A 27,985-nucleotide genomic window follows, 5' to 3' on the forward strand; every position below is an offset into this window, starting at 1 on the left:
CGTTATAGTTAGTTGGACTCACTATAACTTGCGCGTGTAATGCACTGCTGATGACATCACATATTACATCACTCATGACATGGTCAGTGACATCACTCATGACATCATTGATGACACCATCCTTGTGACAGAGTAACAGATCTCCTTTCAGTGTAATGTAACCCTTGAAAAACATTCAAAAAAAGAAAAAAGAAACTAACATTTTCCCAAAAAAGATATCCATACCAGTTACAACCAATTCAGTAATTCCACCATCTATATACACACCCACTCATTCACCAACAGTTCTATATAGTCACTCATACATATACTCACTCATCATGTGAAGTGATACACCTATACTTCCTGTTACACACCGACAGTCATCCAAAAGTTACTCACACACATACTCACACATGCAAATAAACTATTGAACATCCATTTTTTCGCATACAGAGCAATACATACACTACCACCTTACTTCTATTGAAAATTACACATATTTATTCTCTTAAACAATCACTTTTCGAAACACATACTTATGTAAACAGGAACTCTTACAATCTCTTACTCTCACATACACTCACTTATATGCATCAATATTCACATATTCTAGATTAAAACATATGTAGTTACGGTTTAAAACACTAGTGAGACAGTCATTTACTCACTAACATACACATATACACACTATTCAACCATACAGTCCTGCACATATGTAGTCTTCAAAATACATACAAAAAAAGAGTCTGTCACTCATGCATCAATGTTGTAAGTAATTCCCACACTAAACAATACAAACACTCATACTGATACTAATAAAACATCTAATAACCCATGTACATACACATGTACCTACTCACCAACCCATGCAGCTACTTATACACAAAGTGAAACACTAATACATATATTTAAAAATTTAAACATTACTCACTAATATTTATTTTTCAGAAAGACACACATTCACTGGATGGTGTCATGAGTGATGTCATGAGTGATGTAATATGTGATGTCATCAGCAGTGCATTACACGCGCAAGTTATAGTGAGTCCAACTAACTATAACGTGGAATTTCATTGGTTTTATATCAGTAACATTTCGAGCTAACTATAACTGGTGTCAAACCTATGGTTTTTTCAGTGAATTTCATAGGTTTTGTAAATGCTACTTCCTAACTATAACGTGTGTAAAACCTATGTTTTTTTAGTGAATTTCATAGGTTTTGTAAATGCTACTTCCTAACTATAACGTGTGTAAAACCTATGGTTTTTTCAGTGAACATATATATATATATATATATATATGTGTGTGTGTGTGTATGTATATATATGTGTGTATATATGTGTGTGTGTCAAAACAAAACCCTTTCAGGCATAGAGTGACGCATAAATTATGCACAAAAGAAGGAGAGAAATCTGGGTAGTTCTCAGTTTAGGTGGAAAGCAGCTCCTGTTAGAGCACTCTCAACACCAGCGACAATCTAGATCTGCTCACCTCAAATGTCTGTTTTTCTATCAAAGTCTTTAAGCATAGGATTAGCATTGTGCCATCCACGCCGAGATAGAAAAGGACAAAGTCTTTTGCCATTTGTACAGCAAAGTCTTTAAGCCTAGGACTAGCACAGTGCTGTCCTTGCCGAGCTGTAAAATGAAAAAAGCTATGCACAGTATTACAGCTTTGAATTGGTAAAATACCGACTCAAGCCAACCTGAAATGAATAAAATCAACCCCTGACACAGTGTTTCGCTCTAATTAGAGCTCTTCAGAGAGGTATAGCTTTGTCCAGACACAAGGGAGCACCCAGTAGAAGTCAAAACAAAAGCCTTTCAGGCATAGAGTGACGCATAAATTATGCAAAAAAGGAGAGAACTCTAGGTAGTTCTCAGTTTAGGTGGAAAGCAGCTCCTGTTAGAGCACTCTCAACACCAGCGACACTCTTGATCTGCTCACCTCAAATGTCTGTTTTTCTATCAAAGTCTTTAAGCATAGGATTAGCACAGTGCCATCCACGCCGAGATAGAAAAGGACACAGTCTTTTGCCATTTCTACAGAAAGGTGATGGTCCTATTGTAGCGTTCTGTTATTATTCAAGAGACATGTAAGGGAATGCACTTGGTCAAGGGATACAGGTAGTTGCAGTTGAGTACTAGTAACATTGTAAAATTAATAAAACCACCAAGCTACTTTATTACTCTAGAATTTTAATTCTGTTTTACTGAAGAGTACTACATTATCTCTTGGTACTATTTAGAGATAGATTAGTTACGCACATGAAACACAATGTTCGGTGTTCCCTCATTTCATGTAGGCAGGTCTACTTTTGTGCATTTTGGTGTCAAGGGAAATGCAAAGGACTTCGAATACTAGATTAACTATACAGGTAGAAAACCAGATATGCATTTAAGTGTTTTAAGTAAATAAGCAAGCCACTTGATTTGATGTTTGATGGAGGAGCATAATTAGAATGACATCAACACAGACTCCGTGTTGCTGACTCGGTTAGAGAAACTTGCAATTTCTGGGTAGCTGTGTTGTAATTTACAAGGCTTAAATAGAGTTCCTAGGGCATAGTTCCAAAAGGAACAATTTAGAATAAATAAATCAATAAATAGCCCGGTATTTGTAAAGCGCAAACTAATCACCCTTAAGGGTCTGAAGATGCTGGGGGGGCGTGAGAATGGTGAGCGTAAGCTTGTTAGAGGGGCCCGCACCATTAGCACTCTTTAGTTAGAATGAGTAGAGATGGGCACAGCTTGAAACCGGTCCAAGCAACTGCAAAGCTGCGGACAAACATAAAGGGTGAGTACCCACCTTGTTGGTCTGAGCACTAGTTAGAGACTCCACTTACAAAAGTATCTTCTCAGAATCAGTGTGTTCTCAGTTGTGTTGAAGCAAAGATGGCCCCATTTTTACTGCTGCAGAGATATAGTTCTGTCTTTTTATTTTAGTGATGTTAATGCACTCTTCAACGATTTGGGAGACATTTGAATACCCGTTTGGCAAATTTTCTTCATATGAAACATTTTTTAGAAAAATAAGAAATTAAGTTGTTGTTTGTAGCAGACTAATATAGAAATTGGTCTGCCAAGGAAATTACAGGTTTTGTAAAGTCTGAAAGCATGACAGCGCCTGAATTGGTGATGGCGGGTAGACTAGATGTATGCCAATTCAGTTTAAAATTTCAGTTTCCGTAAAATTTGCACCATATAGCTCAGTTTTATCACCGAGTGAATGTTGTTTGATTTCAATCTATAGTGAAAATGAGAACTGTCAAACAACTGATAGTATGTGGCTTCATACAGGATCATACTTTGATTTAAACAGTCACACATCTAAAATAGTGTTGCATATTATGTTGCCAGATTGTAACTGCCAGCTAATATGCATCTTCATTGATAAATTAACATTCTAAGAATGCATTTCAATGTTTTTTTCCCCCTAGAAAAACCTCTAATAACATCAGCTTCATATTCTTTGAAAAACATAGAGGATGCAACAGAGTTTTTAGGAAGACACACCGAAAAATTTGATAAGATCATTGCATCATTTCACGGTTCGTTTAAGGAATACGAAAGAAAAAGTCTCCGACATTATATAGTGAGTAGTTCAAATGTTTAAAATCACCTGTTTCATCTATGCTGAATCTGAATGAATGAAGTCGATGTCTGCTTGGGTAAAAACCAGAAATGGCATGTGTGAAACCGAGTTACATGCAGGTAATCTCACAAGCCATGGTATCTCTTAATGTAATATTTATAAATGTTAGTCTTTTCCTAATATAGGGTGTAAGAATATACTCAAAATTCAATTAATGATTTGCTTTATCTTTGATTTTTTTGCTTTATCAATCAAATATGTTCACGCCCAACGCCATTCCTAGACACTTTACCTGCTTACTCTTCACACTTCACCCATTGTGCTTTAGATACTTAGTCCCTTATTTTCAGGTATAAGAAAAGTTTGCAAATTACTCCATGTGATGGTTTTTCTCTGCATAGATTTCGACATTTAAAACCTAGTTGCATTCTTGTGGAGAAAAACAGAACAAGTATGCAGGATTTGGCAGCTCCGAATGGGCGACGCCACACAGTATTATCATGTCAGCCTCCCATTTCTTGGTGTACAAGTCAAAATGAGGAGGCAATACTGCACATGGCTGCAGCCCTACAGTACTTGGTAAGGTCTGTTTGATATATTGGTGAACCCTACATCGAGGAATTTACATTTAAAGGCAAAGGCTGGTCTCTATAGAAAGAGTACTTTGCCTTGCTTATTACATGCTTGAAATGAAGGAGCTCTGTCAGCTGCATGTATTTTCCCTTCCTACCTGATAAGGGGTGTGAGAGGATGCCGGCTAAGCAGCCCATCACTATTGTGTTCGCTCCATTCAATTATTCAGGCGAAACCAGTTGGAAACACAGCTCCAGCGTTTGAGCGGGAGTTAAGTGCATCGTATAATTCGGGTACGAACTGTATTGATTGCTTACCCAGAGACAGATCAACTGGTTTAAAGGCCACTGACAGACCCACCAAATGCTGCTCATAGCGTGATCCTGTGAGGGAGAATTTCAAGGAATAATAAAAGTAGAAGAAGAGGAGAGACCCTGAAGATACTGAACAACAGTGACTGCGTAGCCAGCCCATTGATATACAAACAGTGGAGAACCAAGATTCCTTACCTAGCTAGTCCTGAGCCCTAATAAACCTTTCACAAACACACGCTTGAAACCTAGCCTTTGAATTGAGTCATATTCCACATTTTTAATCGCCATGGTGACATGAACTGTTTGTGTCTTAAGGCAAGTAGTGCACAAGTGTTGAGACCTTTGATGGCCATTTGAAAAATAAACTCCTTTGGACATTACCTGAATTGTACAGTTTAATAGTACACTATAGTTGCACTGTAGATGAGAGCTGAGACATTTGGTGGTGGCTATAGGTGTTGCTGGACATAAGTGAGTGGTTGATACAGGATGTGAAGAGCGCACTACGCTGTACAGATTATTCTGGCGTGAAGAACATCAGTAATACAGCGGGGTACTCGGGGAGGTTTTATTTGTTAACCTGTCCTATGTAACTTCCCAATCCAACTGATACTTTCCTTACCGCCTCCATTTAAGGGATTGCTTAGTGCTCCCCTGGTTGGTGTAAAGCCATGACACTTACTCAAAAACCCCATCTTTGCTGAAGGCAAGGACCCTACTCAACAGAAAGAACATATCTCCATAACTCCACTAGTTTCCTGTGTGCAGGGTTTTGCCAGACTCACAAAAGATTAATATTACTCTCTCGTCCTACAGAAGTCTTAGGTTTATATCCCATTTGACAGTGCATCGGGAAATGTTTGGTTGAGCTCTCATTGTTAGGGTCAGGATATTTTAAAGAACACTAGAATACTGTACATTTAATATATTGGCAGTATTATCAGTAGTTTTTGAGTTGTGTGCCCCTCAAACGAAAAGCCTTGGCCAATTTGTATGTGGCCATCGTTGCTTCTGCTCATTCCTCATTCTTGAGCAGCCCAGACCCGCCTCCCATCTCTCTTTCACGTACAAAAGAGACGCATTGAGAAGCAGGGATTTATACATCTGAGATGTACCTTTTTCACCCAGCTGCTCCATTTTTACTTTAGTTCCCTGAGTTGTGTTCCCGTACTGCTTTTAGCTTTTCTCTCTACACCTTCAGAGCGTGGTGAAGTTGGGTATTGCTGAGCAAACTATCTCTTGCCATTTGCTTGAATGCTTTAATGTGGCTCTGCACCCACACTTCTCCCAACTTGGAAATGCCAATGAGGTCCCACACATGTAAACCCACTAGGGACGTACAGTGGGGTTTTATTGGATAGTTTCCCTTGCTGCTGAATCCACTTAAGGGCTGTATTCCAACATATTAGTGGTACTTTTGTGGTAGGTGGTAGAATACTTGGGATGGGGGTTCCATACAGTAAAGCAAACACGTCTTACAGTTGTAATCAGTGTAGCTCTAGTCACACCAGTCTGATCCATCACCAAAACCATTCATTAAGTGTGACTAACTGTGAATCCAGTAGCATTGCTGTGTATCTGCTATCCCCAGCCTGCCTTCAATGGTGGATGGCATGCATTTCTCAAAGGAGACTTGTGGTGTACTACCAAATTACTAAGCATTGATCTTAGAGGCTGAAAGAATTCTCATGAGTGGATATGGGAGTTTTGGATGGCATAGAGAAGGCATAGAAGTATAACTGTTTTAGAGAGTGCTCCTGGTCCCATTATGAATAAGGGGCAAAGCTGCCCACCCAGTCACTTTGCATTTAGTTTGCTTCAGAAGCAGGGCAATATTGAGCTCCAGCACGTTTTCCATCATTCACCATGATCATGCTTAGGTTATGGAAGTGGTCTACTGTGACCTGTAGTTTGGTCTCAAGCAACATTGCTGGTGGCTCGCCCCTCACTGTCCCTATATCTCTAAAGCATATGGATAGGGGGTGGAACAGTATTAGCGGGCCAATGAATATAGATGAACAGATCATCAGCTTATAGTGACACTCTATCTTCTTCTCCACCATACCACCCGAAGCCAGGCACCTGCGTGTTCAGGTGCATCTACTCTGCTACAACTGCAAACCTAAGCAGTGAGAGAGGACACCTTGGTGCATGCCACATCCAATGGGAAAGGGGGAGCCTAGCACTCCATTCACCCTTATTTAAGCTGCTGCACTTTATGCAGATTCCTGGGCACATTTCAGATACTGGGTGCTGAAGGCCTTTCTCAAGAAGACCGGATTCATGAAAGGCAATGGACCATGTCAAATGTTTTCTCCAAGTCCACCGGCCACCTGGCTGCTGATTTCACAAGGGCCACCTGAAAGCATCTGAGACTGTGTCTGGGGCTCCTAGTGAGCATAAAGCCATTCTAGTCACTGTGTATTAAGCTACATATTATTTTGGATAGCCTGGTGGCAAGAACTTATGCCAGCAGTTTCACCTCAGTATTTATTTTTGAGATCCCCTAGGCAGGATACACTCCTGTGTAAAAGCTGCTGTTTCTGCCATAGGAATAACAATGTAGTCTTTGTGTGATTTGGAATTATGTTTCCTACCTCAGCTTCTCTCCACCTTCTGCAAACTGATCAACCTATCTCTGTTCCACTTATAGCCCTGATTGTAAATACCAGTACTATATTTGAAAAGGGAGAAGTAGATACACTGCAATGCACGGCACATGCGTGGAAGGAGCTGGCGAGGAAGGCACAAAAACTCTCTTTGTATGCTCCAGCCATGCCCTTGTTACACCATACTGACATATCAGTAACAAATGAGGCAGGTCCGGTCAAAATACTACACGAAGCAGGAATACGCACAATGGGGGATCTATATCTGGAAGGAAAGTTTATTGGACTGTCGTTTGTGGAGGGCAAGGAGGGGTCTGCGATGCTGACGTTCCTCTACTGCAGGCTGCGAGCCGCACTAAAAGCATTATATCTGTGCTTTCCAGACGAGTCACCCACATTCGAGAAGCTGCAGTTAATCTACACAATGCAAACATGAACCAAATTAGTCATCCAATTATATAGGGCTGCACAAACTGATTTTGCAATGGTTGGGGAAAGACCGATGGAGAAATGGAATGTCGTACTCCCAAACCCAGTGACGGAGGATAAATGGGCAGCGTGCTGCAAACTGACAGGCCAGCTGACCGCAAATGGTAATCACAGAAAATTGTACATTATAAGTATCTGCTCCAAATATATTATACCCCGGCACAACTGTACAAATACGGGTTACGAGACTCAGCATGCTGTACACGATGCAGCACTCAAAATGCGGATTTTCTACATTTAGCTTGGGCGTGTCCAAAGGTCTATGAGTTTTGGGTGCAGGTTACACACACTTAAAACAAAATGATGGGGGAACAGATAGCATGTACTCTGCAAATATGTTTGTTAGGAAATGTACTAAAGATTAAAGCTGCTCATCGAATATTGACAGTCATAGCTTTGCTGCTAGCAAAGCGTAGAGTATCTATTCACTGGGGCGGCAGGCCTGCACCGCAGCATAAGCAATGGATAAGAGATATGGCATATTGTCGAGACCAACTCACCTGTTATGATGAAGAGTTACCTAATGCTTCTAGGCCACGTGACATATGGGAACCGTTAACTACATATCTGACACCTATGGTTGAGAACTAATGACACTCTATGTACTGCTCAAGAATGGTCTTGTATGATAAACGCAGACAGCGCTGGACTGTTCCTCCATAGTGCTACAGTATTATGTAAATGCATCACTCTGTGACTGTTCCGTTGTGTATAAATGCTGTTGAACTTTGGTTGTTATTTGATGAAAATCAATAAATAAACTTAGAAAAAACAACAAAAAAACCTATCTCTGCCCTCTGCGGTAGTCCCCATGGCATGGAAACTGGCCAAGGTGGTCCCTTTACTTAAAACCCCCACACTAAACGCATCAAAATCAGAGAACTTTCGCCCTATTTCTCTCCTTCTGTGGGTATCTAAGATCGCCGAAGCTTACATCAACTCTCTTGTCACGAGGTTTATCGAAAACAATGATCTTCTTGACCCTTACCAGAATGGCTTCCGCCCACATCACAGCATGGAAACTGCCCTTCTGGCTGTAACTGAACATCTGGGGGGCGCGTTGGGCGTCGGTCGCACATCAGGACTGATACATTTGGTTCTAATCGCTGCGTTCGACACAGTGTTAGATCTTGCTGCAGCGCTTGGAGGAGATTGGTATTGGAGGCCATGCCTTGGTCTTGTTCCACTCCTATCTAGGCTGGGCTATGCCAGCTCCCTATACTTGGGGGCAAGCAGAGCCCAGATTCTCTGCCTACAAATGGCACAAAATGCTGCGGCCTGGACATTCCTTGGCGGGCGGAGAACCTGTCCTACAACTGACGCTATCCGCAGACTGCATTGGCTGGCAGTGGCGAAACGTATACAGTTCAAAACTCTTTGTATGGCTCACAGAATTCTGAACCTTCATTCCCCTAATATTCTGGCCAATCTACTTAGCCGTACACACACACACACACACACACACACACCCACCCACCAGCTACGCTTAATGTTCCAGCACCTGGCGGTTTTCCCCCAGGTAACAAAAGCTTGGGCGGGAGGATGCTCTTTTAACGTTCTCGCTCCGAAGCTCTGGAACTCTCTTCTTGTGAGTATCAGAAGCATCCAAAACCATGCGTTGTTCCGTAAAGCCATTAAAACACATCTCTTTCCTGCTTAATTGGTCTCCTGTGCTTCTACTTCAGTGCCTATAACATTTTGCAGTTGTAGCGCTGGGAAGTCCCTTTACAGGTGCAGCTGCGCGCTCTACCAAACGTGTAACATAACATGTACGTTCAAGTAAAAAGTGAATTGTTGCTTGGTTACGTGCCATCTACACCATGCATCAACATGACCGGAGGAGGTTGCCCAAGGCTCCTGTGTCTCTCACGGAGGATGCACTATATTCATCTAGCGTGGGGAGTATTGCTAAGTTGAAATCCCCACCTACAATAGTCATCCCTCATGTTGCGTTTAATAGGATATTTAAAGCATGCTTAAAGGTGTCCTCTCGAGATGTACACTAACAAGCGTCTACAGCTGTCCCACTACTCTCCCTCAAATGACTAATCAGCCAAACTGTCTGCATTTTTTGTCAGATAACGTGAAGGCGAATATCTTCCTCAAAAGGATGGTTACCCCATCCTCCTCTCCTGCCGAAGCCTGTTTGAAGCTAAAGTGGGACTCTTTAGTATAGCTTGTTTGGTGCCCAGTAAGTGGGTCCTTGGGATTAAAATGATTTTAAGACATATTTCTTGGTGTAAAGCATCACAGCTCCCCTCTTGATTTTATTGTTCAACCCATTAACAATTCAGGAGATTATTATGTGGTGGCCTATGGTCATGTCATGGATAATTGTGTGTATAGCTAGTGCATCCTTAGTGAAGGACTTCTATGCCCGTAAGTTCTCGTATAATGCTAAACAGACATATGTCTTGGGTCCAATAAATCTTTTGTAAATGTTATGTTTGTCTAACGATCAAGGCTTACACCAGCCGCTTGGGAGACTGTTGTGTATCGGGAGGCTATTGTGTATTAGAACCTTAGGAACAAACCGCTCTGTTGCATGATACCTCAGACCTGTAGCAAAACAAAGCAATTTTAACAATAAACAGCCATCATGTCTGCACTGCAGCTCCATTTTTCTCAGTCCCCCCCACCTCATTATTCCACCCCACAAGCATCTGTTGCCCAATTCAAGAGCAGTGAACAATTAACAGTGGAACCAGACTCTATGGATGTGCATAGTTGTTTAATGTTGATGCACCTCGCCCATCATCTAGCAGTGAAAGCATGTTTCTTGTTGCCATCCGCAACAAAGGAGCACATTTCTGCTTCTGGATGATCTGCAGAATGCTGTATCAGGGTCTTGTTTTAATTGGGGTTTAAACTGGGACGTCCCACCGGACCCCACCAGCCTGGGATATTTCATTTTCTGTAGGTAGCACCAGGCACATAGTACTTCTCAGGTGGCAAGGGAAGGCGGATATGGGTGAGCAACGTCTCTATCTGTGCATTCTGGTCAGCTGAAACCTCTCCCTCTACCACCAGTCTTCGTGGGTGCAGGACTCTTTTCGGGCAGCCAAAATCCTTTCTGTTGTGGTTTAGAGTGTCTGGCCACTCTAGTCCTTCTAGGCTCTGTGTCTGAACTTGCTGGATGCCTCTTCTCAGACCAGTCCCACGCAGCTGCAGACTTATCCAAGAAAAAAGGCTTACCGCTGAAGGGAACCCTGAGTTTGGCTAGGTACATCAACACATACTTCAGCTGCATCGCCATGATTTTCTGTTTGACTGTGTGGAGTGAGCATTGTTGCTGTTGCACTGCTCGCATGTACTCTGGGAAGAGCATGATTTTGTGATTCTCCTGAGCAACTGTCACCAGTTTGTGGGCCATTTCAAGGGTAGTGTCCTTGTTGTAATTGAGGAGGAGCACAATAACACATATTAAGGGTTCACCAGGAGAGAGCCATGCCATCAGAGCGCGATGTGCATGCTTCACAACAAAGCAGTGGGACAAGTGTCCTGGGATGTACCCAGGATTTTAACCAGCCTATAAGAAAGCCCTCTCCTTTTGAGTATTGAACTACCTCTGGCATTCTCACAATTCGAATACTGTTTCTTTAGGATCTCCTTTCTGCATTCTTAGCGATCTACTAGGCATTTGGCGGCCTCTAGAAGCTGGACCCACATTGCAGGGATCTGATCTTCTGATCCTGATCTTCTGATCCTGAGCTTAATGCCTCCGCTTCCGGTAATCACTCTTTTGTCTTGCAGAGATCAGCCATAGTAGAGTTATTTGTTCAGAGCTCCTCCATCTTACCTTTTAAGGGCGGTCTGTAGTAATTGACGGCTTGACTTAACGCTTCCTCCTTGGATGACATGCTATCCTGTTCCACAGGTTACGGTCCAGAAGACTTGCTTGAGGTGCCCTCGTCTGACAGTGAATTTTCGCCTGTGATTGATGGGTACTCCTCTTACCCATGATGACAGTGTCCCCCTGATCGATGGACATTTAGAGCGTGCGTGGTTGGCCAAACATAGGTCCCAGATGGGAGGGGGATGGTAGATTGTTTAATCACATGTCTATTTACTACCAGAGATGCAGCTGAGCTGACAGGCGTCTCTGATCCCTAGTAATTCTACGCAAAAGTCAGAACCAGCAGGTTCCTGTTAAAGTGTGGGTGGCGGAAGACAAGCCCCCAGCAGCTGCCCACCACGTCAGGCACTGCCCTTCAAAAGACAGGCCTCGTAGCACCCCCAATTACACTGTAGTCTTCCATTCAGGTAAAATCCAGGTCAGCAGGCGAGGGAACCTCTCATTCTCCACCAGTCGCGGGCGCAACTGTCCCAGGGAGAGGACCGGATTCCATTATGCAGATTCAGAGGTCGTCAGCCCCGTATTTGTCTGGAAGCACATGCCGACATCACTCTCTCCATTCCTCCACAACACACCCAGCCAGGCATAAGTGCATCATGCCTGTCTCCATACCCACTGATGTCATCAAGGTTTATTTCTGGGGACCCAACCCCACGTGGCCGTTGCGCAGCTACCCCCTGACCCCAGTGCAACTTTCTGCCACTGTCTCTGAATGTTCACGAGCGTGATACCAGAATAATGTTTGCAAAAGGTGCTGAAGGGCGGTGGCAGTTTTTGCTCTCCCCATCACCAGCTGCGCACAGCCTAGGCATCTCTCGCCTGGTCCAGGCCTGTTTACTGACCACTGCCCAGGCCAGGGAAGATTCAGGGTCTCCACATCTAGGCTGTGTCAGAGTCCGATCTGCTGCAGGGGCGGCAGGAACAAGATTAAAAGTGCAGCTAACTTCAGTCCTTTATTCCTGCTTCTCTCGAGCACCCTAAGGCCCTTTTCTACCATGAGATCATTCCCTGCTGTTGCCTTTTGTCCCGTTACTTGCACTGCTCCTCCAGACCACTTGGGATGGATTCATTCAGTTTTTCAAGTGGGTCGCTAGTCCTCCGCTCGTATTTACAGCAGCCGCATTATAGATGGGCCCAGGTAGGGCGCAGATCACAGCAGGATTCTTGCAGGATGGTAAGGGTGGTGTAAAGACCCCAGTTTAGGGGCCCATCATCTTAGCCTGCTCGCAGCCATCTCATTGACTCATTTCTAATATCCTGTTCCAATAAGATTACTGGAGAACATGGCCGCTACTAAGTTTCAGGTTCACCTGCAAAGTCTTTTATGCTTGAGTCTTTCATTTGGGTTTCACTTGGGTTAGCATTTTTAAACCAAGATGGGAAAAAGATCTTGCATCTTTGCTTCTACAGTGTGTACAACCAGTGAAGTCCATTAAACTAGAAGGATTAAAAAAAATCTCTACCTCTTCAAAGAACTGAAGTTGCTTGCACAGAAATTAAAGTACATGCTCACCTTTGTTAGGATGTTTGCTATACTGTGAGGAGAAGAAGCAAGTATCTTGAAGATGATGGTGATATACTACAAATTTTGTGTCTACAGAGAAAAAAAAACACTTACCCCCTATAAGTGTTTAAGTGTTGAAAGTTATTTCTTCCCTACAGTCCAAGTGTGAAAAATGTTTGTTCCTAATGGAAAGAAGGTAGAACGGCTTGGTTTAGGTGCTTTGTGTCCTGACTTCGCAGGTTCAAACATCACTTTTTTTCAGACTTCTGTCTGAAAAGGAGCCTAGATGTTCACAAGGGGCACACACTCCATTGACCTGTTCTAGGTTGCAGTTTAGCCAGCCTGACCCTCTTGACCCTCTTGGTTGATGGTGGACATTTTTGTTTCAACGGTCTATTGACGCAACTATTTTCCTGTGTTCTGAAACCATTGCAGGCACTGACATTTGTTCATCAAAAGTGAAAATGCACAGTGTTGGCTTCTTTTCCTACAGATAGTCTCTTGACAGCCTCATGTTTGATGCTGAGCAACTCTGGAATGGCATATCCCCAAAAACTTAAACCGCAGATTAGTATGTGTCAAGCGATGGGGGAGAGGAGGAACAACAGTATTCTCTTGTGGAAGGTACTGTATTAATGCAATTAACGCAGTATCCCGAATAGCCTCCATATTCCTCCAGTCGAAAAACAAAGGTTGGACCAGACAAGGTCGGTAACGTAGGGGAGGAAGTCATCCGCGCACAGAGAGATCTTTTGTTCGAAGACTATCTTATCTGAGGGCCGGAAGCCCCAGATCTCTAGATGTTCGCGGATCCTATATGCCAGTGATTCTATGGTGAGGGCAAACAAGAAGTGGTATGGGAACACCCCTGCCTCGTACTCCTACCTATCAAGAAGACACCAAAGCATTCTTAACCAAAAACAGAAGTGGCATTGTAGGTATTTTAGCTTAGAGTTTTCAAAGATTTAGTTAAATGCAGCCAAGGTTAATGGGAAAGTGACGCAAGTAGTGGTTGATATTGCGGTGTGATGAACAATTAAACAATGTTTTGGTCAGGAAAGGGGAGAGCTAGGAGCTTTGAATTTAGTTCAGACTAAAAATATATTAAGTTAATGGCTAAATATGATCAAATGTTAAAATATATTGTCAAACATGGCTGCAAGTAATAGGAAAGAGAAATCTGGAAAGGTAAAGGTCAAAATGGGTTATGATGGGAGCATAGGTACGGAATCCATTGGGGATAGTAACTAATTCTAAATATGTTGTTCTGTGACTTTAGATTCAGTTTTTTTCTTTATTAGATTTTTAGAACAATGCCTGGGCGTAACCGTTTTTCTGAATGTGTAGATGTGGATATTGGATCAAGAATTTGGCTGCAGGTCAACATTTTCCAGCAAAAGTCATTGCCTTTTACCCCGTCCTTTGTGGTTTTAAAAGATTGCTTTTGCCACTATCATTTTAAACAATCCCTCAATTCCCAAATCATGACTCTCTATCAATCAATCAGGGATTTATAAAGCGGGCGACTCACCCGTGAGGGTCTCAAGGCGCTGAGGGGGGCATGGTGGGGGGGAGTGCAGCTCCAGTCAGTCGAAGAGCCAGGTCTTGAGGGTCTTCTGAAAGTGTGCAGGGTAGGGGAGCGTCTGATGTTGACGGGGAGCTTGTTCCATGCCTTGGCTGCGACATAGGGGAAGGCTCTTCCGCCTTCTCTGCTTTTACTTATTATTATCAAATCTTGAATCCTAATGATTCCTGGACCAACCCTTTTCCGCTTCCTTGCTAAATGTCAGTTCTGACATGACCCTCAGTCAGATTATTGCACCTTGGAGACACTTAAGTTTGGAATGTTTCTTTTGTTTTTAATGGACTATGTATATTACTTTTTTCTATCAAATGGCTTGCATTTTTGAGTACCACACTGAAAATTTTCAGTAGCGGATTGTGTAGAAGGGTCTGGCTTTCTGGGTACCATCTACAAATTTAAAATGCGCTGTGTTGAAGAAGGCTTTGTTACTCAAGCTCCTGGACTGGACAGTGAGGTTACTCTTTTGGGGCTTTCAAGGACTGTGTAAAATGGAGCCTCTGGGCACTTTTATCATGCATGTGCAAATTCCCTGGACTGTAAATGAGGTACATCATTGGTCAATAAAAACACATTTTCTATTGTGAGCTTCACTTAGTCTGTTCCACTAGTAGAACCACCTCTTCTCTCATCACTTTTTACATCTATTATGATCCCATTAAGCCTCTTTTCCACTCCACTCCTTCCTGAATTGTTTGCAAGCTTCAACAACCCCTTTGTTTCTTTCTTAAATAGCTTCTTCTGTGGCCATTCAACTTCACAAGAGGCAATTTTTGACTTTTTTGTAATCTTAAGTGGGAAATACATGAAAACAAAAATGTTTCTGTGGTTTACCTTCTTGGTGCTTCCTATTAGAGAACAGAACACACTAGCGGAGACTTTACACTCTCCTCGTAGATTTTTGATTTAATCGCCTTCCCGCATTCATTACATTCTCGCAGAGTTGAAGGAGAAAGCTTTGAAACGGTCAGTGTGCTAGGAGAGCAAGCAAATATGTTTCATTTCCCATTCAACTTTGGGATATTGAGAGCATTGGTTAGACCTACTGTAGTTGAGGTATGAGATGGTTAAAGCCATTGGTATCACTTTCTCCAGAACCTTTGGTTCTGTGGATTTTGGTGCTGCAGAGAGTGGACATAACTTGTCTTTACCATGTAGCTCCAATTCCTGCTGGTCCCAGATTTTTCTACTCAATTCATAGTTAAAAGTCTGTTAGGTTGTCTGTATGTTTATTTAAGACGAGTAGCCTTACAGAGACTTTGCTGTTGTTTTTGCGGACATGGAATTCAAAATGGAAGACCTGTTTTTTCCCCTATAGGGCAAGTCACACTCCCGCGCTGGGATATTGACAGTACCGGTCAGCCCATCATCCATAGCCCTACAGAAAGCATTGCAGCACACTAAGAGGTTTGATTGTCCCTATGCAGTATGTATTGTGCCACTTTAAGGGACCCCTCAGCAGACTCATGCATACTGTCTTTGCAGGCTGTGTGATTTGGTGCTGAGGAAAGTGAAGACACCTGTCACACTTCCTGTGTGTCATACCTGCAGACACTGCATGCAGTATAGGTAAGTCACCCCTTCAGCAGGTCTTACAGCCCTAGGGCAGGGTGCACTATACTACATTTGTGGACATTTCTGCATGAGCAGGCATGCCCCTGTAATATCTAAGAATCGACTTAGACAGCACAAGTGAACAGGGAAGCCATTTTGTTGGACACTGGTAATTACGAGTTCCCTAGCTACATGATGTCTCCACTGAATCGAGCGATGTTTGGTATCATAACATCTCGTAATAATAGGCACCCTCTGATTCCAGTGCACTCTGAAAACCTACCTAGTATTAGTGAATTGGCTGGCTGGTGTTTACCAGCCTGCTACCACAGACATGCTTCTGACCCCCTACTCATGAGACCCCGCACTCCCCGAGGTCAGAAACCATGCTTACCCAGGCTGCCACCTCTTCCAAGCAGGATGGCTAAGTAATCAGCATATCAAGGCAAGAGGCTTCAAAGGCCTCTGCCACCTTTGATATGTGACCCAAGGTTCCCAGACAGGGGAAATTCCACCCCGTGCCCTAGGCCAGTTTGGCACCAGAACAGTGGGAAGATTAGCTAATCAGGAGGCGTGTTCCCCATCAGGCTAGTTCCACCACTAAGGTGGGCTACCTGATGTGAACATGAAACTTTAAATTCCACCATCTTGGCTATGGTGGAATTAGGATCACTGGATCTGGATTATGCCCACTTTCCATATAAAGTGGTCATATAGAGGGTGTAGTTGCCCTAAAGTTAAGTAGCCCATTGGTTGCTACCGGTCACTCTCCTTAGTGCCCCTAAATTGAGTATTTAGGAGGCACCCCTGATGTCAGGAACTTAGATTTGACGGATCCAGAAGAGGACAAAAAAGAGCTGCGAGACAACGTGAACTGAAGACTGCTATGGATTTTTGGTGCCAAACCCTTTTTGCCGCACCAGTCTAGACATTTGTGACCGAGTGAATCGTCCTGCAGCTGAGCAACTGCCAAAAATCTTGGTAGACTGCCAACCCTTCGCAAATTGCCTGCAATCTCCCTGTGAGTAGAGGACGCACTCCCCAGTCTGCAGGTATCCCACAACTCTGGTTTATTGTGTTGCCGCTCCCCGGACAGCCCGATGCAGTAGCCTCCAGGAAGAGGTACCTGTGCTCCTAAAGGTCCAATCTACCCCCCCCTCCCCCTTTCCGAGTGAGAAGACACCAGTACCCACTGGATCTGCACCGGACAATACTCAGGATACCGGACCCCTTGCAGCAACTAAGGCCCTTTTAAGTCCAGGCGGGACTTTAACAGCACCGTGACCGAGCAGCCATCTAGGGATGTGAGCACCGCAGATACTCACTTCCAAAATCGTCCAGCTGTCCTGATTTATGCTCCCTCAACTGGCGAGACAGACAACCGCCAGGCCCTAGGATGCACAGAGCTTAGCCAAAATTCCCCCTTTGCCCCCGAGCGCCCCAACCCGGGTACCAACGAACCTGCTGTGCCCCTTTGTTTCCAGGATTCTTGTGATCCACGGCTCTCTTTGCGGGCTTCCGGACTTGAACCCAAGTCCTCCTCTGCAGCCTCTTTCTAGGTTCCCCCTTTATTTCCACTGGTGTAGCGCAAAGCTACCAACCCAACCTGCACCTGGACCCCCTAGATCAGGTAACGAGTAGCTGCTGGTGGTACTTTGACCTTCATCCCCTACGACCATAAGGAGACCCCAGAAACCAACAGTAAATAACTGTATGCAACATATGCCGTTTCTCCCATAGGGCAGCATTGCTGCATAAAGATGTATTCAAGCGAACTGGTTACTTACCTGTGAAATTCATCATTTAAAAAGGTACTTACTTGATAACACATTTTTGGGTATCAAAATGTATATAAAAAATTACGATTATTTTTCAGAATTCGTCTCAGATTTATTCTGGAGTGCCTGTCCTATTTATTTTCTCTGTGAGTTCAACAAATGCTTAGTAGGACCCTCTGATAAGCCTTACCTGCTCGCCCACACTACCACAAAAAAATGAGCGTTTAGTGTTATCATTTTTGGCTTAGAGACTCCACTAGGCCATCTCCATAGCTGACTCGCCAAAATGACGACATATATGGGGGGAACTTTGGGGTCATTTCTGAAGTGGAATGCCTGATGTTTGAATGAGAGGCGTCTGCAACTCCTACCTGGTTCTCGTGATGCTGCCTTTAAATCGGATCGCAGTAAGTATGCAGAACACAGCGTGGTTCAAAAGTCCGCTCTTTTCTGCCTACTCGGCTCATAAAAAGCTTACCTGAGCATCCACTCCCCATTTCGGTATTGCCTTCATTCTCCCTCAAACTCAAAAAGCAATGCTTGAAGGGAGAGGAGCTTGCACATGTCCGATCAAGATGCTGCCTTCTTTACTCCCTGAGAATCTATTTGGCTGTTGATGAAAATCCCACATTAACCCTTCCTGAAAGGATCATGTCCAATGTTACATAGCCGAGGACAACAGCCAAGTTCTTATTTCTAGATTTTCTGCAGGAAAAAGTCTTTAGGCATAGACATTCAATGAGGTGACTCATGTCTTAGCCTCACTCTTCAGCACCTCACATTTCCAACTCTGTGTGGAATGGCTGTAAAGCAACATACTGGTGCTTTCTAAAACACCTAGATTATATAAATAAGTATAGTGTGGTATGTTAATGTTCTACTAATCCTACAATGTATTTGTCCTGTCTATTAGCTGGGAATACATTGTCTGAGGTAAACATTCACATTTCTATCTACATTACAATTTGTTAAAATACTTGTGAGCATTTATTATGCACACTTCTTGATTCAATTAGGCCAGCGTTTAGTTTTGGTAACAAGGGAAGCCTTTCTTGTTGCTATTGTTGCTCTATATGTCGATTTGTGATAAAGTATTATTCATCAAATTGAAAATCTTGGATTTTGTTTTTTAGTTACCGTAATTGATCATCTTTGCATAGGTATAACCAACAAGCCATTTACTACTTGATCACTAATGCATTTAATTTTTTTACAGGATTCTGTCAATGCTATTTATACAAAATGTCTTCAGCATTTATTAAGAGATTCTCATTGGGTAAGGTGCATTTTTATATGCTCTCATTTTGTTTGACAAAAAAAATGGGCATAGTAATCACAATTGTCTTTACAATCTTTAGAGAGCGATTGCGAAACAGGAACCTCAGATGAATCAGATAAAACAAGCTGTGGAAGTAAGTGCTTGTCAATGGGTTAAAAAAATGAGAATGTATGCATAGTTTTGGTGAGATTTTAAACATGTCGTTTCATTAACAGATGTATGTACACCATGGCATTCATGAACTAATCTTTAAGTGCGTGGGAACTATAGAGTCAAGTGAGGTATGTCTGAATTATTTATAATTCAAAGTTAATACACAAACCTGTTCTTGCAATTTACTACTTTCTTTATTTGCTAGGATGCTGCTTTCAATAAAATAACACGAGGCCTACAAGATCTTCAACAGAAAGATATTGGAATTAAGCCTGAATTTAGGTAAGTAATGTGTTAATTGTACTCCTTTAATTTGCATAAGAAATGCAGGTTATTTAATTTAGTGTGTGCTCAAACATAGTGCCTCGTGCCTTTGATGGTGTCACTGCATTTTATACTTATTAGGACGCCTGAGCAGATGGATGCAAGCAAAAAGTGATAATATTAGGCTCAGGATATTTGGGAGAGGTGTAGGTCTTCATTTTGTTTGTGTTTTTTTAAACCTCCTGTGTACTGCATACCACTCAAGATGGGAGCAGTTTGATAAATCTACATTATTTCAAAAAAGCACTTGTTACCGTTTCATATCGAAAAAACCTAACACAACCATGTGCAGGATATTCTGATAATACCACAATTCCACATAGTACCTTTCCAAAACCCTCTCCTTTGATCTCAACACCTGTGCTGGGATGTCTATACCCTGTTTAGCTGGGCATTGAAGAATGTGGGGAACAATGCCATTTTGAACGAAATGACCTACTTAAAAGTAATATTGACCTGGTTGATAACTCCGAAAATCTATTGTGAAGTCATATGAGGTCAGATGAAAGTTCAATTTGAGATTCATGCCCACAGCTCTCTTTGTTTTTGTCAGGCAAAAGCCATAAAAAGGAACTCCTTTCTGCAGTCCTCCAATCCACAGTACAGTAGGAACATGATTGCATGAAGTGCATTAGTCTAGGGCTTTGTTTTATTAGGTTAACCGGATATCAATGTCTGAAACTCACCCCTCTTCCATCTACCTTTGACAAACCAGTTAAGCTCGTTGGAGCTATTTGTATCAATACCATGTAGAAGAGAATACAGCTGAGTGAGCAACCCTACCAGTGCCCAGGACTAGAGCTTTAGTAATATCCGTTGAATTGTACCTTGACAACCAGCACATTGTATAATAATATTACCTATTTGCAAAACTGCAATCTCATTTATCTTTTGAATCTCCTTAGTAGTGAGTCGTATTCAAGGAAATAGTCTTTCTCTGTGTTGGGAAGAAGTCTCTGGTCAAGGTAACCTTTAATGGATACTCCTTCCCCACACCATCCTCTTAACCACAGGATGGTGTTGTAAGATACAACTAAATGGGTCCAGAAAGGCACTTCAAAAACTTACAGAGTTTTGGTTATTATTTTTAGATGTCAGATTTTTGTACTGTTTTGCACTCTGTCTTTTCTGGGTCTCAGACAGATAAATGACCTTCACTCAAGCCACATGCAATGCCTAGACCTTGAACTTGAGACTTGGCTTTCCAATTTGTGCAATCATGTACATGAATATGGTTGCAGAAAGGAAATCCAATATTAGGACTTTGAACTAGGATAGATCCAATCCAAACGCAGATCTCTTCCCAGCGACAGATCATCTCTATAAGAAGCCATTGCCTCACAAAGGCACATGAAGTCCTCTTCATTTTTTTGCAGGATTACTTGTGTATTAAGCATCACAAGAAAAGGTCCAGGGAGGAGTGGTCTGACTCATCCTCTTCAGATGTAATCCTTCTCTTACAAAAGAAAATGTAACCGCTAGTATGCTTCCAGACTCCTAGAGCAGCACATGAGCAGGTGCAACCTTCTGAGAGGCATGTTGTCTGTATTGAGTTTATAACCCACACCTAGATCATCTGGCCCACCTTCCATGCGTGCTGCAGTTTCCATGGCATCTATGATGCACTTTATTTCTGTGACAACACTGGTGGCTTCAGCCCCAAGCCAACCAAGTCTTCCCCAATTTCGGTCCTTCAGGTGGCCTTAATACCTCTAGCATCTGTGAGGCTCATGTGTTGGAGATATCAGTTTTGGCTGTGAAGCAGAAGTTACTGACACTAGCGTTGGGTAAGCCCTTACGCCCATGACTGACGAGGAAATTCATTTTCTGATTCCCTGTGGTTGGTACTATCCACCACATAATAGAACAAGAATAATCCTTAATTCTGATCACTGCACTATCTCGATATGGTGTAATGTATTGTGCTTCGATTAAACAGTGGCTTTGAAAGTTTGGTAACCATTCATTTCCTGCAAAGCACTGATGTGCTTCTTGCTCTTCTCAAGGAGTGAGACTCCTATTTGCCCATTTCGTTTGTAGCTTGAAAAGGTTTGCAGTTAGTGCAATGTATATTGCAGTGTGACTTACAATGACCCTATGTTCATTGTGAAGTTATGTTATTATTTTTGCACTGTGCAGTGTTCATCAGTTACTTTGTCTCTTGGAGCTTCATGTTTGGCCTCTAATATGAAGGATTCCCTAAAGAGTAACAGTAACATTTAAATCTTCCATTGGGAAATCACCAAACTACATGCATATGTTTCACACCGTTTTTCAAACACCCTTGAAGCTACTATCACACCAGAGTATCTTTTCAAGCAATGCCAGTACCACACCAACAATATGAAGAAGCGCCAAGCTTTAATGACGTGTTCACAGACACTGTTTACTATTTAAAATGTTCTCAGTGTATATATATATATATATTCACTGAAAAAACCATAGGTTATAGACCATATATAGTTAGGAATTAGCATTTACAAAACCTTGAAAATTCACTGAAAAAACCATAGGTTATAGACCATATATAGTTAGGAATTAGCATTTACAAAACCTTATTTTACTCACACAAAACCATTGAAATTCGCATATATAGTTAGTTGCACTAACTATATATCGCGCACCCGCAATCCACTGCTGATCATGTCACATATTACATCATTCATGACATGGTCAGTGACATCACTGATGACATCACTGATGACATCTCAAATGACATCACTGATGACATCACTGATGACATCTCAAATGACATCACTGATGACATCACTGATGACATCTCATTTGACATTACTGATCACATCACTGATGACATCATTCATGTGATAATACGATGAACCTCTTCAGACTCTAATATAACCTTAGATACACTCAGTGTAAACATACACTCACAGACTGTCACTCATCCATGGAGTTACTCACACACCTAGTCAGTCATGCAAAGAATCAATCACACCTCCATTTCCTCAACTATACAGTTATACACACCTTACTTATTCAAACATATACTAACACATATTTACTCTCTTATACAATCCCTGATACAAGTTCACAATGATCCATACAGCCACTCACACATTCACTGGCTCTTATGCACAGTTATTTATATATGTCAACTCTCACATGTACTGTGTTTTACATATGTACTTACTTTGACATGTAGCACTGAGATATCCATTCACTCACCAATACACTCATGCACACAGTCAACCGCCCATACAGTTGTTTCCACATGCACTTTTGAACCCATACATCTAGGGAATCAACTGCTCACACATCTATGCACAGAGTCATACACCTCCCAGCCACCCATACACACTCTCAGTCTCCCATACAAATACTTGGGCAACCAATCAATAACCCATATAGTTAATCATATAGCTAATGATCAACACATGCAGCAGTTTACAGAACAACAGACATAATGATGCACAAATTGAGACAGTTTAGTCACTAACCCATGCACTCAGTGAGACACATTTAATCACTCACTCATACAGTCAGTCATGCACCTACTAAATCCTTCATCCAGACACTTATACATCCACTCATTCTTCAATATGTAAGACATATTTTAACTTTACAGAAACATACAGTCACTGGATGTTGTCATCAGTGATGTCATCAGTGATGTCATTTGAGATGTCATCAGTGATGTCATCAGTGATGTCACTGACCATGTCATGAATGATGTAATATGTGACATGATCAGCTGTGGATTGCGGATGCGCGATATATAGTTAGTGCAACTAACTATATATGCGAATTTCAATGGTTTTGTGTGAGTAAAATAAGGTTTTGTAAATGCTAATTCCTAACTATATATGGTCTATAACCTATGGTTTTTTCAGTGAATATATATATATATATAAAACCAAGGTTGCCCAAGAGAAGAAGCTGCACATGGGGAGTTAATGCCCTTTTATTGCAGAAGGCAGCAGGTACAGCACACCAACATACTTCGAGTAAATTTGCCAAAGTTATCTCCAGATACGTTGCAGACTCCATCGAGTCCTTGTTCACAGGCTGTTTGACGAGAGGGAAACAACAGACTTTCAGTGGAGCACGTTGTTAAATACACCCAAGTCCTGCCCTGGTTGGGCGTCAGCACAAATTGCCTCCTGATACCTGTAGTCCACCTTAACTCATTGGGCGTTCTAAAGGGTGGGCGAGGCTGCATCGGCCAAAGGTCATGCGCAGCACCCAGAAGGTAGTGCTCGCGTCAGCCAACTGCCAACACGAGCACGGAATGGGTTAATACAAACACCTGTGGGTGCTATTGTTTTGTAGTCCACAATTACTTTCCCCAGTGGGTAAGCATGTCTGCTCCTGCTGCTTATATACTCTGCAACAATGACCTCCTCATTCTAAAAACCGCTCGAAGTTGCGAGTGCTTCAGATCCGCCCAATGTTAGGCAGTGGGGCTCCTTCATGGCCGGATGAGCCGCAAAATGTAGACAACAAAGGTTGCTCAAGAGAAGAAGCCACACATGGGGAGTTAATGCCCTTTTATTGCAGAAGACAGCAGGTACAGCACACCAACACACTTGTTCACAGGCTGCTTGGCGAGAGTGAAACAACAGACTTTCAGTGGAGCACGTTGTTAAATACACTCAAGTCCCGCCCTAGATGGGCATCAGCACAAATTGCCTCATGGTACCTGTAGTCTACCTTAATACAAACCCCTGTGGGTGCTATTGTTTTGTAGTCCACAATTACTTTTCCCAGTGGGTAAAGCATGTCTGCTCCTGCTGCTTATATACTCTGCAACATTGACCTCCTCATTCTCAAAAACGCTCGAAGTTGCGAGCGCTTCAGATCCGCCCAATGTTAGGCAGCAGGGCTCCTTCGTGGCCGGACGAGCCAAAAAAAAACGTAGAAAACCAAGTTTGACCAAGAGAAAAAGATGCACATGGGGAGTTAATGCCCTTTTATTCCAGAAGGCAGCAGGTACAGCACACCAACACACTTCGAGTAAAATTGCCAAAGTTATCACCAGACTCGTTTCAGACTCCATCGAGTCCTTGTTCACAGGCTGTTTGGCAAGAAGGAAACAACAGACTTTCAGTGGAGCACGTTGTTAAATACACCCAAGTCCCGCCCTGGATGGGCGTCGGCACAAATTGCCTCCTGGTACCTGTAGTCCACCTTAATTCAAACCCCTGTGGGTGATATTGTTTTGTAGGATTCATTCTACGCTTGAACTTTTGCACCACATCGAGAATTCACGGCACCACAGTAGAGGTAATTTTCATGAAGTATTTAATAGTACACCAAAGTGCAAATCATGGTTAAAAAGACGGTCTACGTGTTTCGGCTTACTCGCCGTCTCCTGGACCATAGAGTCTCACAGTCTAGAGCATCTCTTAGAGTGCACAAGTGCTCGATCCCTCTTCACTTTTTACTACTGTTCAGCAGTTAGACTGTGCATCCCCAAATACACATGATCGCAAACTGCGTTACCATTTGTAAAAAATTCTAGAAGGTATCATAATTCAAACAAATAAACCAAGTTTCTAAATGTTAATGATTTTTCAAAATACTTTGCAATTCTTTATAGTTATTTCTTAAATTTTTCTATTTTTTTCTTGTAGTTTTTGCTTTTCACACATCACTGTGAAGAACACTTAATAGTCTCCAAAATGACAGAGGTTGCTGTTGCGAACATAATGTGCAAACAAATTCGATTTAAAAACCATTAAAACCATAATAAATTCACAAGATGCAATTAGTAAGAAAAATCCCATGATGAAAAAAGTTAAAATCAACAACACGATATTATAATGAATGTGTGAAAAAATATATATGATTATATATACACACATAGATCTTGAAGAGTATAAGGAGCAGATATATGATTATATGTACCCACATAGGTCTAGAAGAGTATAAAGTGCAAAGAGAAGTTGCAATAAAGTGCCTAGTGCATGGAGACAATACAGGTCTGTGATCCATTTAAAGTAAAGTACACTTTAAATATCAACCCATAATGTCATTAAGTTGTCAAAAAGCCAGATCTCTAAAGGCAGGGGAAGAAAAGGAAGCCAATTAATGCACCATCACAATGTTATTGTATAAAGTTGACCTAACTCCCCCATCCTTATGTCCCCTCAAGTGCCCCCGTTCCAGGTGCTATTGCTAGATAATAGTAAGAGAGGAGGTTTTATACACATAAGTGACTATAGCTTAAGTGACAGTGCAAGGCAGTTTCAACAGTAAAGTACTATTTGCAAGGGCTTTGGACTTGTTGATTTAAAAGCTCCCTGACTGTTAAATACTTTGTTAATTCATACCCAAGATAGTATTCCTCTAGATCAGCAATACGTACTGATATATCTGTGTTAATCCAGGGTAACTATGTTTTGTTCAGTTGTTTTTTAACTGCGTTGTATTCTGATAGCCTTACCAAATCATCCACTGTTTTGCTAAACTTATGCTGTAAACAAGACTGCTGAGAACGTTCTATATTGGCATATCAATTGAAAATTATTTGTAATGCTACTAGTTCACTATGTGCTGCAATACAGGGACACTTATGGATGCTAGACTCTGTTGATGTATCTTAGCCTATGTTGGTTGTAAACATGTAATACTATATCGCATGATTATATGTCCTTTGATTGTCTGATGATGATTGGCTCCTTGTTCTGTAAAATCAATAAAAACAAATAAATAAAAAAATACCTGTGTTAATCTAAATTGTTTGACCCCATCGAATGGACTAAATTCTAAATAATACATTTTGATTGCATCAATAAACATTTAATTTTTGGTGAAGAAACCATAAAGTATAGGAATTATATATTTACACATAAATGCAGTCCAATCATAGCATCATTATCCTAAAACTGTCCATAAGTAAACTTCATTGCACAAAGGCTCTCCGGAAAATATCAGCTTATTATAGATGTACATGTAGTTTTGCATCCAGATTGTGCCCTCATGGATTCTCAGTGGCGATAGCCAAAATCAATTGTGATTGTGCTCTTCTCAGAGTTAGTGTCCTCTCCCCACCTCATTCTTTTTGCCTGATAATTTTGATCCTGGTATAAATCAATTGGCGGCTGTAATTAGAGTGGAAGTCATGAAAATGCTTGGCCATTGGATAGGTGAAGTCCTTATTTTTGATGGCCCGCAGGTGTTGCAAGATTCTCAATTTCAATTTGTTAATCGTGTTTCCAACATATGACTTTTTGCAGGGACAATATAATAGCTGGACCATGAATTTGGACTCGCAGGTGATATGATCTGTGATTTTACCATTTTGGAGTTGAAATTTTTGATATTCTGGCCATTAATGCACGCTTTATACTTTTGACACCTCCAGAAACCAGGAGTGTTAAGCCACGTAGAGACTGTGGGTTGTTTGATCATCAGATGGCTATGTGTTAAAATGTCTCCCAGAGATATTGGGATGCGAGGGAAGAGAAGTTTGTAGGGTTTCATCAAGCAAAAGTATCTACCAATTTGTTTATATAATTCCTCTCAGTTCTTTGTTTTGGTTGTTAAAATCGATGATTAGTCGAGTTGTGGTGTCATCTTTTTATTTCGGCTGTAGACCATCCTGACGTACTGTCAGAAGGTAATTTTTCATTTTGGATTTCACTTTAGCTCTTGCGCTCTCACTGACTTTCAGTGGATATCCCCTTTCCAGGAAACGATCACCCATCTCATCTAACTGTAATTCCAAGTCGGCGGTTTCGGAGCAGTTCCTCTTGGCCCTTAGCATTTCTCCGTAGGGTATACTCCATTTAAGGTTTTGTGGACGCCCACTGTTAGCATGGAGAATGCTGTTGCATGATGTTGGTTTCCTGTACATTTTAGTACAAAGTTTTTGATTATCAATGAAGACTTCTATGTCCAAGAAGATGACATTAGACTCACTGATAGTGGATGTAAAAGAGAGATCATATGTAATGATGTCCAGGTGTTGGATAAAGTTTTCAAACTCAGTGCAGCTTCCCTCCCATATCAGAAAAAGAACGTCTATGAATCTACTCCAGACTTTTATGTTGTGACTGACTGGCATTTTCATAATTTTCAGTTTCCCTTGCTGCCATCACGAGATTAGCGTAATTGGGCGCAAACGATGTCCCTGTTGCTGACCACTGCTTTTGATGAAAAAAGTCTCCTTTAAAAAGAAATATGTTGTGATTGGGACAACATGTCCAACAACATCTCAGAGTGATCAAGGTAACTTACAGATCTCATTTTTAGAAAATATTTGACAGCAGCAATTCCCACATTATGGACGATCGATGTGTAGAGGAAAGATATGTCAATTGTTGCCATAATGAAACCTTTTTCCCATTTGATTTTTTGGATCTTATTAAGAAAGTCCATAGTGTGTCTTAGGTAGGATGGTAAAGATGTCACATAGTTAATTAAAAATAT

General features: G+C 41.8%; 2 protein-coding genes across 2 annotated transcripts in view; one reads left to right on the plus strand and one right to left on the minus strand.

The window, feature by feature from the left end:
- Window positions 1-27,985, minus strand: part of LOC144799981 (ATP-binding cassette sub-family C member 12-like) — a 973,671-nt gene that overhangs the window by 498,210 nt on the left and 447,476 nt on the right. The window lies entirely within an intron of this gene.
- LOC144799237 (ankyrin repeat domain-containing protein 27-like) lies at window positions 2,712-27,662 on the plus strand. Its single transcript, XM_078670498.1, has 7 exons — window positions 2,712-2,778; window positions 3,422-3,576; window positions 19,052-19,111; window positions 19,194-19,247; window positions 19,330-19,395; window positions 19,473-19,549; window positions 27,416-27,662. The coding sequence occupies exons 1-7, from the start codon at window positions 2,712-2,714 to the stop codon at window positions 27,660-27,662; spliced, it is 726 nt and encodes a 241-aa protein (XP_078526624.1).

This window comes from Lissotriton helveticus, chromosome 12, assembly GCF_964261635.1.
Source record: "Lissotriton helveticus chromosome 12, aLisHel1.1, whole genome shotgun sequence".
Taxonomy (NCBI): domain Eukaryota; kingdom Metazoa; phylum Chordata; class Amphibia; order Caudata; family Salamandridae; genus Lissotriton; species Lissotriton helveticus.